This window comes from Pteropus alecto, unplaced genomic scaffold (assembly GCF_000325575.1).
Source record: "Pteropus alecto unplaced genomic scaffold, ASM32557v1 scaffold49, whole genome shotgun sequence".
NCBI lineage: Eukaryota > Metazoa > Chordata > Mammalia > Chiroptera > Pteropodidae > Pteropus > Pteropus alecto.
Window position 1 is genome coordinate 930421 of NW_006443131.1, and position 10709 is coordinate 941129.

Genomic DNA, 10709 nt, shown 5'->3' on the forward strand with positions numbered 1-10709 from the left:
CCCCGCCAGTCAGGAGGCCGCGCACCCGGAAAGCCCCAGGATCCCCAGCTCCCGGGGCGCCACAAAGCAGGTCCCAGCCCCTGACACTGCGCCGGCCTTCTTCGCTGCAAGAACCCGGCTGTCTCAAGCCCGGGAGAGCAGAGGAAGTGGCCCCAGGGGGACAGGGCCCGCGGCTGTCCGCTCCTCCAGGGACCCCGCAGACGGCTCCGCAGTCCCCAAGGCAGGGACAGAGACAGACCAGGCCAACCGAGCAGCCCGAATTCGGGAAGGTGACGGACGGGGGGAGGGCCACAGGGTGATTGCCCCCTCCACCGGGGTCTGGGTCACAAACGAAGGACTTGCTGGGACCGACGGGGCGGCCTCCCGTCACCCTGCAGGTGTCAGGGCACCGGTGGCAGAGCCTAGAACTGACCCTCCCCCACGGGGCTCCTGGCTGAGTGCCTCGCTGCGCAGCTGGCTTGGGGGAGTCTGGGGGTGGGGGGAGCTCAGTGCAGTCCTTGGCCTCCACCTCTTTGTATTTTGGGCCTTATTTCCCCAACAGACCTGTCCCCTGTCAGTTGTCAGGCTAAATATTTTGGCTTGGCGGGAGGGGCGGAGAGAACCGAGAGGCCCCAGCAAACCAGCGGTGTGGGCTGGGTGCGGGGAGGGTGGGAGCAGGGTGCCGCCCGCCAGGTGTGGGACACAGGGCAGCCTGTGGGCCCCGGGGGATCCGGGAGACTCCCTCTGCCAGAACCGCCAGCCTCCTCAGCAGGGCACGTTCCTCGGGCTCCTCTTCGCCCTTGGCCGGCTGGCCTTCTGGACCTCCTGTGGCTCCGCACCGCCTGTGGCCTTCTCTCCCTCGGTGCCTCCCTGTGGTTGTCGGCACCTGTCCTCATCTCTCTCTCTGGCTTCACGCTGAGCCTTTCTGATTCTCGCTGCCTGTCACCGTCTGTGTCTCTGTGACCGTCACTCTTTTTTCTGTCTCCAGCCATCTATACGTGGGATTCCTAGTGGCTCTGTCCCTCCTCTTCCCCTCCCCTCTGAGCCTGTTTCTTTGTGTCCCTTAGGGCCTGTCAGACAGACCCTCCCCACCCCAACCACCGGGAGGAAAGCCAGGAGTGGGCGATGGCAGTGCCCAGTCTGTGGCCGTGGGCGGCATGCCTGCTTGCAATCCTCCTGTCCCTGGGATTTGGCCTGGACACACTAGAGGGTGAGTCCCCCTGCGCTGTCTCCTGGAGCCCCATCTCCACCCCCCTCCTCCCAGCCAGCCTGGAGGCCAAAGACTGAGCTCCCCCAGAACACATCCATTTAGCTCCTGCGACAGCACACAAAGACTAGGGGGAGCTTCAGAAGGACCCCCCAGGAGGGCAGCTAGTTCCCCACACGAGGGAGGCGAGAAGGGCCTGGAAACGGGGTGACTAGACGCCCTCCATTTCCGCTCGTTCAGCGGGGGTCCCAGCAGAGCCCGGTGTGGACCAGAGTGAGGGGGAGGGTCTTAGAGGGCATTTCTAGGATGCCTGGACAGTAAGGGGGCAGGCGTGGGAGGGGATGGGCGCCGAGAACGGGCACCGCGAAGTAACTGAACCCACGTGGAGACGGGAGACCGAGGCACAGGGCACCGAGAGGCGAAGCCGGACCGGGGTCCTGAGCCCCTGCCTCCAGGGCCACGTCCATGTCCCCCACTCCTGGGGCCCATTCACTGGGGCGGGGGTGGGGGGCTGCTTTCCCTCAATGCCCTGGGCTGCACAATTCCCATGTGCAGGGGTGGGGGTGGGGGGCCTGTAGACTAAGTGACCCTCACGGGATGCTGGGGGCTTGGCCAGGAGAGGAAAACAAGCTGAGCGGGGAAGAGTCGGAAGGAGAAGGCTTAAGAATCGCCCCCTTCTCCAGTGCCACCCTGCCCTTCCAGACCGAGGCGTCTCAGGAGTCCAGGGCTCTGTGCCTGCCCGAGGGGTCCCCTGATGTCCTCGGCCTGGGGGCCGAGCCTCCCCTTCGTACAGAGACGGAAAGGATGCGAGGGTCTGGGGCAGGGGTCCGGAGAGGCACCGCCTGCGAGGCGCAGCCCTGCCCCCGCCCCCGCCCGCCTCCCTCGTCCGCCGCTGTGCCGGCAAAGGGCACGGGCGATGCCAGCCTGGACCTCGGTTGTCAGGACAGGAGCACGTCCCTCGGGTGGGGCTGTTTGGTCAGGGGATCCAGATGTCCCATTCCCAGTGCGGCTCTGCACAGGGCCATGCCCTTAGGGAGACAGGCAGGGGTTAATCTGTGAAGCTCGGAAATTTGTTTTTCCAAATGACTCCCATCAGGGGAGCCCTAGAGAGGCTGTGGGCATGATGGGAAGTGGCATGTGGGCACCTGAGAGAACCCCCATCTGCCTGGCAGAGCCTGATTGGCCTTCTTCGCCTGGAGGGGCTACAAGTGTGTTCTCATGCTCTGTCGTCCCCTCGTCCGTGTGTGCCCGCGTGTGTCCCCTCGTCCGTGTGTGCCCGCGTGTGTACCCACACGTGCTCAGACACACACAGAGCTGCCGGCAGAGCCAAGCACAGGGATGGGAACAGACGACAGGGAGAAGGTGTGAAGGACGGCCCAGGGGGCCAGCCTGCCGCCCGCCCCCTCCTAACGGTCAGGGGATGTGCCTGGCTAGGGGCGGCACGCAGGACACTGAGGGCTGGGGACGAAGACGGGCTAGCGGGACTTGGATGGCGAGCACACGGAAGAGCCCAGACTTGGTGTTTGCTCGGACCCTGGGGGTACCCTTGGGAGCAAGTGAACACGGGGAACAGGTGTCCCACCCACCCAGGGGAACGGTCCTAGGGGCCTCGGGCGGGAGGGGCAGTGGGGCTGGGGCCCGGGACCCACCAAGTCCGTCAGGTCGATCCACTGTCCCCGAGTGCCCAGTGGGTCCAGCCCTGGCCTGGGCACCACGGGGAGATGCACGGCTAACCCCCCCAGACAGTCCCTCCTGGAGAGGGTGACAGAGATATGGCCAGCAGCGCTGAGTCAATGCTCCAGGAGCTGTGGCGTGGGCGCTGGACAGAGCACTGTCCAGCCTGAGGGGTAGCGATCAATGTGGGTCGCGGGGTCAGGGGACGGGGGCGGGGGCTGCAGGACAGGAGCCGAGGGTGTTACCGGCTGAGGAACCCTTCTGAGGCTGAGATATCATCTGGACCAGTCAATCAACAGCCCCTGAACCTCAGCCTGAGGAATTTAAACTTGAACTTCTGTCAGTGAGGAGCCTGGAAGGTCCCCTCAAGAGTAAACAAATGCAGGGAACAGGCACCTACAGCTCCTTCAGGTCCAGGGAGAGACGGAGGATGAAGCTCAGCCCACCGCTTCCCCGTCAGATTTCATTCATTCATTCATCACATTTCTACCGAGCACCATGATGTGCCAGGCAGCACGCTAGGCGCCGAGGTCACAGCACCGACTCTGCAAGGACCCGTGCTGTCCGGAGCGCACAGCGGACAGAATAAATAGATAGCGTATGAGCCAGTGCTAAGACTTATGGAGGAACACAGCGCAGGAGGGGGCGAGGGAGCCTCGCAGTGTGACATGGGATGGTCAGAGGGGGCCTCCCTGAGGTGTCTTTTGAGCAAAGACATAAGAGGGGTGAGTGAGCCATGAGGAGGGGGCGGTTCCAGCCCGAGGGGACAGACAGTGCAGAGCCCCCAGAGCAGAGGCTTGGCTGGCTCGTCTGTGAGGCTGGGGGAGCGCGAGAAAGGGGCCGAGGCCGAGGCCGCAGAGGCCTGTAGGCGGTGGCCAGCGGCTCGGCTCTCAGTCAGTGAGGCGGGGGCCACGGGGGGCCTGGGGCCCAGAGCCAGGGTCCGGCTCATGTCCTGAGACGCTCCCTCTGGCTGCAGAGTGAAGAACAGACCGCAGAGGGGGCGGGGTGGGGCAGGGCACTTGGGAGGCTCCCTCTGGGAGTGCGGGACGTTGTCCTCTGAGAGGGGACAGTGGTGGAAGCCGGGAGGGGGCGACCAGCACTCGGGGTCTGGGTGTGCGTTAAAGGTGGAGCCCCCAGGGCGTGGGTGGGAGAGAAGGAAGGGGGTCGGGGTGGAAGTGGCATCCACGGGCGGGAGGTGGCTTTCAGGCCCCCCTGGTGGAGCCCTTCCAGCTGTGACAGGAACGCGGAGGCCCTGGGACAGGGGCGCCCCACACCACGGCAGAGCCAGGCCCCCTGTCCGGGTCCCACTCCCGGTGTGGCCCCCTCCTCCAGAGCTGCCGGGGTGGGTGGGGCGCTTGGCCCAGGCCGCGCTGACCGCCACCTGCCACCCACGCCGCAGTGTGCCCCAGCCTGGACATCCGCTCGGAGGTGGCCGAGCTGCGGCGGCTGGAGAACTGCACCGTGGTGGAGGGCCACCTGCAGATCCTGCTCATGTTCACGGCCACCGGCGAGGACTTCCGCGGCCTCAGCTTCCCACGCCTCACTCAAGTCACCGAGTACCTGCTGCTCTTCCGCGTCTACGGCCTGGACAGCCTGCGCGACCTCTTCCCCAACCTCTCGGTCATCCGCGGCGCGCGCCTCTTCCTGGGCTTCGCCCTGGTCATCTTCGAGATGCCGCACCTGCGCGACGTGGGGCTGCCGGCTCTGGGGGCCGTGCTGCACGGGGCCGTGCGCGTGGAGAAGAACCAGGAGCTCTGCCACCTCTCCACCGTCGACTGGGGCCTGCTGCAGCCCTCGCCCAGCGCCAACCACATCGTGGGCAACAAGCCGGGTGCGGAGTGTGCCGACGTGTGCCCCGGCGTGCTGGGCGCCACCGGCGAGCCCTGCTCCAGGACCACCTTCGGCGGCCACACAGACTACAGGTGCTGGACCTCCAGCCACTGCCAGAGAGGTGGGCACTGGCACAGGGCACACCTGGGGCACGGGGAGGGCGGGCCCCGGTGGCACCGGGTGGCCACAGGGCGGTGCGGTCAGTCCCTTGCCACCGCTGTTTATTTTGGTCCTCGCTGGTCACATGAGGCAGGGCTGTTGCTTTGTGGATAAGGAAACCGAGGCTCAGGAAGGTTAAATAGTGACATAGCCCAAGGCGGTCAAGACGGGCGGTCACGGAGGAAGGCAAGGCCAGGGGCAGTGGGCATGGGGGACGGTAGGCACAGTGGACACCAGGCGGCAGTGGGAGGCAGCGGCTAAGTACAAAGCCAGGTGGCCCGGGTTCCAACCTCAGCTCGACGACTTACGGGCTATGTTCTCCGAGCCACCGGAGCCTCAGTTTCCTGGTCTGTAAAGTGATCATAGGGCGGTTCTGAGGAACGAGCCCCCGATGAAGCATCAGAGCGGGGCCTGGGCCGAGGGAGCTGCTCGGTCCCTGGTAAAAGCGGCCACAGCGCAGGCGACCCAGGGTGGGCTGGCGGCTTTGTGACGCGGAGGTCGGGAGATGAGTAGGAGGAAGGAGGAGGTGACAGATGAAGGACAGGACCTGTGAGGACAAATATGTGAGGGGGGACCTTCCTCAGGAAGCAAGGTGCATAGGGAGGAAGGCGGGGAGCAAAGGCGGGCGGGGTGGGAAGGGGATAGGAAAAGGGGGAAGAGGACGTTCTGGGGGAGGGAAGGAGAACCTTCCAGAGGCCGGGGGCAGACCTGGGGTCCCCCAACCCGGGGCTCTTTCCACACAGCTCCTGGAGACCCACGCCCCTCACCCCAAGGCCTCAGCATCAGGGCGGAAGAGTAACCGGACGCCCGCTGTATCCCCTGGGGCCACGGCCCCAAGGCCGCCCTGTTGGCTGTAAACACAGCTGCCGCACGTCCTCTCTTCTCCCGTGTACAGTGTCAACACACCCCGGCTGACCCCCACCGCACACAGGCTCCCAGGCACCCAGCTGCCACTGTGCAGAGTTCCCAGGCCGTCGGGCCCCCAGCCCGAGCCCACCCCGTGCCTCCTGCCCAGGGCAGAGAGCTGAAGGGGGAGCAGTTACGGGCAGGGGCCTGGGTGAAGTGCCCAGTGGGGCCCCACCTTGCACACATCCCCAGACCCACCAGCTCAGAAGAAGCTGGCTGGTTCATGCCGGCACCGTGCCCGGCGACGACCGGGTACCAGGCCTGGGCAGGACAGCAGGCCAGGAAGCAGCAGCCCCGACGGGCAAGGCGACTGCTCCATCCTGAGTTCCAGCACCCCTGACTAGGCACTGTGGGGGTGGGGAGCCACTGAGGGGCCCCAGTCCTTGTCCTCGAGAGGCCCTGGAGTGGGCAGCCACTGCCGTCTGAACCGGAGGGATTCGGGTTCAGACTAAGAACCATATCCCAGGAGGAGGGCGTGGGGCCAGGACCAAGGAGGCGTGGGTACCGTCTCACATGGCACTCTGCCCACAGTGTGCCCCTGTCCCCATGGGCTGGCCTGCACAGCTGGGGGCGAGTGTTGCCACGTCGAATGCCTGGGGGGCTGCAGCCGGCCGGACGACCCCCGTGCCTGCGTCGCCTGCCGCCACTTCCACTTCCGGGGCGCCTGCCACCAGGCCTGCCCTCCCGGCACCTACCAGCACGAGTCCTGGCGCTGTGTCACAGCCGAGCGCTGTGCCAGCCTGCACTCTGTGCCCGGCCGCGCCTCCGCCTTCGGCATCCACCAGGGCAGCTGCCTCGCCCAGTGCCCTCCAGGCTTCACCCGGAATGGCAGCAGGTGAGTGTGGGGCGGGTGGGGTCACCCTTGGGGCAGCGAGGAGGCCCATGCGGGGCTCAAGCCACACCCTCTGCTTGCCCCTGCCAGCATATTCTGCCACACGTGTGAGGGGCTGTGTCCCAAAGAGTGCAAGGTGGGCACCAAGACCATCGACTCCGTGCAGGCGGCCCAAGATCTGGTGGGCTGCACCCACGTGGAGGGGAGCCTCATCCTCAACCTTCGCCAGGGCTGTTAGTACACTCCTGGGGCCACGCCTCTCCTCGCGGCCACGCCCTTCCCGGCCACGCCCTCCTCCCATAACGCCCCTCCTCCTGGCCACGCCCCTTACATGACCAGCTCAAGTAGCACTTTCCTCAGCCTGGGCCCAGTTTGAGGACCGCCCCCTTCCCTGGATCCCTCTCAGCCTCCCCCACTCCCCCCTCTCCCACCCTCACACCCCCTCCCCGCGGACCCACCCCTTTCCCTGCCTCTGCTCCAGCCCTGTCTTCCTCATCCCCAGACAACCTGGAGCAGGAGCTGCAACACAGCCTGGGGCTGGTAGAGACCATCACCGGCTTCCTCAAAATCAAGCACTCCTTTGCCCTCGTGTCCCTGGGCTTTTTCAAGAACTTAAAACTCATCCGGGGAGATGCCATGGTGGATGGGTAAGGTGTCGGGAACAGGGCTCTGACCCGCTGCCTCTGTCGCATCTGCTCCCCAACATTCCCAAACAGTGCCTGGAACCCAGTGTGTACTGTACAAACCGTCGTTACGTATCACTCTTTACGCGTGGGCCGTGATGATCATGTCAGCGGCAACGCGAGACTTGCCTGGGTTTGAGGCCCGCTCCCAGCACCTGCAAACCCAGGCCTACCCTCAATGTAGCCGGGATTTTTCAAAATAAAGCGAACGTTTTAAAGTACCATCCAGCCAGGCGATCGCTCCTGTGTCCTGGCACATTGCCATGTACCCCGGGGGGTGCCCAGCGCCAGCAGGACAGGCATAGCCGCACACTGAGCCCTCTCCTCAGCCCAATGAGAGATGAGGGAAGGAGAGAGGCAGAGAAACTGTCGACCCCATTTCACTGATGGGGCAATGAGCGGAGAGTGTGAGTGACTCTTGGCCAGTGGCACGCGCAGGCGAGTGTGTCCGAGTACCCGGCGTGCACCGGCGTGAGTGGGCTGCTGAGCGCTCCCCCCACCCCTGCGACCCCAGCACAGCCTCTGCAGGAGGGACCCATGCCCCTCCTTCCCTCCCCTGCCCCCGTGTCCTGTGCTAAGCAAGGTCCGTCCCTCCGTCCCCCAGGAACTACACTCTGTATGTGCTGGACAACCAGAACCTACAGCAGCTGGGGTCCTGGGTGGCCGCGGGACTCACCATCCCCGTGGGCAAGATCTACTTCGCCTTCAACCCTCGCCTCTGCCTGGAGCACATTTACCATTTGGAGGAAGTGACCGGCACGCGGGGGCGGCAAAACAAAGCGGAGATCAACCCCCGCACCAACGGAGACCGCGCCGCCTGTGAGACCCCGCCCCCGCCCCAGGGGCGTGCACGCGACACCAAGAAACGCCCAGACGCGCATCTGGGTGGGAGGGGGCGCTCGGAGGGGACAGCATGATGATTTCTCCTCGCAGGCAGCGCTGGAGATGGGATGCGGCGAGGTCAGGGTGGGGGACTGGAAGCAGGGGCTCGAGCGGGTGGAGAGCAGGTGTTCGCCCCTCGCCCCACCCAGGCCAGACGCGCACCCTGCGCTTCGTGTCCAACGTGACCGAGGCCGACCGCATCTTGCTGCGCTGGGAGCGCTACGAGCCGCTGGAGGCTCGAGACCTGCTCAGCTTCATCGTGTACTACAAGGAGTCGTGAGTACCCCGGGCCTGGCCAGGCCCGAGAGGTGCTCGGCGGGGGGCGGGGCCAGACCAGGCCCATCCAGAACGGGGCGGGGCCAGGCCGGGGCGGGGCCATCACGACCCGAGGCAGGTGACGGCAGAGCCCCGCGGGGCTGTGGAGAGCCAGGAAGCCGGGGGCCTCCAAGTCACACGCCCTTGTGGGGCCCGCGTCCGGCTCTCTCCCCTCGCCTTCATTCCCCCGTGACTCGTTTTTGCCTCACCCAGTGAAACGGAGAGGGGAGTCGGGACTCTGAGAGCTGGGAGGGGAGCCCCGCTGGGAAGGCTCGGATAATTAAGCTTCCGTTCCGTATGCTAATGTTCTGCACTGACCACATGCTCCTGCCCCGGCAGCGGTCTGGGCAGTGCCCACTAATTTAGCCAGTTTTATGTGCAGTTTGGCCAGCATTTCATTAAAGCTGAAGGATGGGCGGAAGCGGGGGACAGCAAAGGACAGGCTGCTCTGTCCTTTGGGAGTGTACTGACCAAAACAAGAGCGATAGTGCTTAGCCCACAGGAAGGACTTCTCCAAAAGCATGGCTAGGAATCGAACATAGAAATCCTCAGGGGAGGGAGGTGGAGTGGGCAGGGCGGAGCGAGGAGGACTCGGCCTCCCCGTGGATGCGGGATGATGGGAGCCACCTGGCCTGGAAGCATTTCCTGTGAAGCTGAGAGGTCTTGGCTGCTTACTGGCACCGGTCCTGGCCTGGGGGGAAGGAGGGCAGGCCTCTTCCAGGCTGCAGGGGTAGGTGAAGGTCTCTAGCATGGGGAGCCAGAGAGCTTGTTAAATACAGATTCCTGGGCCCCACCCCACATACTGATTCGTCAGCCCCAGGTGGGGCCCGTGCATCTGCATGTCTAACAAGCTCCCAGGTAAGGCTGGGTCTCCCGGTCTAGACCGCACTCTGAGCAGCACTCACAGGACTGCAGGGTAAACAGCACGCCCCTGGCGTGTGCAGCTCACAGCCTGCCCAGCTGTACACAGCTGCCTCAAAGGGCCGAGAATCAGGCAGCTCCCCTGCCACCGCCGCCTGGCAGTGTGGCTGTGGTCGCGCCCCCCTCTGAGACGTGTACTGTGGGCCCTGGCTCAGTTCCAGCTCGGAGCAGAAGCGCTCAGGGGGCGCATCAGGCCCAAAAGGGGGACCCGCACTCCTTCCGGATGCCTTCACACGTGCAGGAAGGAGTGTGACGGTGACCGTCTGGACAACTCAGAGAGGAGGGGGCTGCTGGAGACGGGGTGGGGCTGAACCGATCCTCAGCGCCGGGATGGGGTGTTCAGCCCATTCCAGAATGCCACGGAGCACATAGGCCCAGACGCCTGTGGGACCCAGAGCTGGAACCTGCTGGATGTGGAGCTGCCCTTGAGTCGCAACCAGGAGCCTGGGGTGACCCTAGCCCCACTCAAGCCCTGGACACAGTACGCGGTGTTCGTGCGGGCCATCATGCTGACCGCTGCTGAGGACAGCCCCCACCAAGGAGCCCAGAGCCCCATTGTCTACCTCCGGACCCTGCCTGCAGGTGGGCCTCTGGCGCGAGTGGAGGCCGGATGTTTGGGTCCTGGAAAGGATGGAGGCGCCTGCCTGGGTCCTAGGGAGGCTGTGGGGGGCCTGTGCAGAGGGCACGCCTGCCAATTTAAGGGCCTTTGGGGGATGAGGGAAGGACAAAACCCTGAGTTCTAGGAAGAGGAGGTTGAGAGTCACCTATTCCTTGGGACGAATGGGGGCTGGGCTCCACAGAGGGGCCCATGACCAGACGGTATTTGAAAAGGGGCCCCGCAGCCCCTCAGGTACACCCCACTCACACCCCCAGCGCCCACGGTGCCGCAGGACGTCGTCTCCACGTCCCCGTCCTCCTCCCACCTGCTGGTGCGCTGGAAGCCGCCGACGCAACGCAACGGGAACCTCACCTACTACCTGGTGCTGTGGCAGCGTCTGGCAGAGGACGGCGACCTCTACATCAATGACTACTGCCACCGCGGTGCGCGCAGGAATGAGGCGCGGGCCGAGGGGGCGGGCGCCGGGGCGCAAAAGCCTGGTCTAACTGCCCCCCTCCCCGCCGCCGCCGCCGCGCCAGGCCTGCGGCTGCCCACCAGCAGCAACGACCCCCGCTTCGACCGCGAAGACGGCGAGCTCGAGGCGCAGGTGGAGCCCGGCTGCTGCCCTTGCCAGCACCCGCCTCCGGGGCAGGTCCTGCCACCGCTGGAGGCGCAAGAGGCCTCGTTCCAGAAGAAGTTTGAAAACTTCCTGCACAAAGCCTT

At 65.4% G+C, this 10709-nt stretch overlaps 1 protein-coding gene across 1 annotated transcript in view; it reads left to right on the forward strand.

Annotated features, from left to right (window-relative positions):
* The first annotated feature begins 1104 nt into the window (after positions 1–1104).
* Positions 1105–10709, forward strand: part of INSRR (insulin receptor related receptor) — a 14777-nt gene continuing 5172 nt past the window's right edge. The window contains exons 1-10 of the mRNA XM_006923640.2: positions 1105–1189; positions 4260–4811; positions 6287–6590; positions 6678–6820; positions 7090–7234; positions 7875–8089; positions 8302–8428; positions 9732–9970; positions 10262–10429; positions 10526–10709. Of these exons, the coding sequence (XP_006923702.2) occupies positions 1105–1189; positions 4260–4811; positions 6287–6590; positions 6678–6820; positions 7090–7234; positions 7875–8089; positions 8302–8428; positions 9732–9970; positions 10262–10429; positions 10526–10709 (2162 nt within the window). The remainder of the gene's footprint in view (positions 1190–4259; positions 4812–6286; positions 6591–6677; positions 6821–7089; positions 7235–7874; positions 8090–8301; positions 8429–9731; positions 9971–10261; positions 10430–10525) is intronic.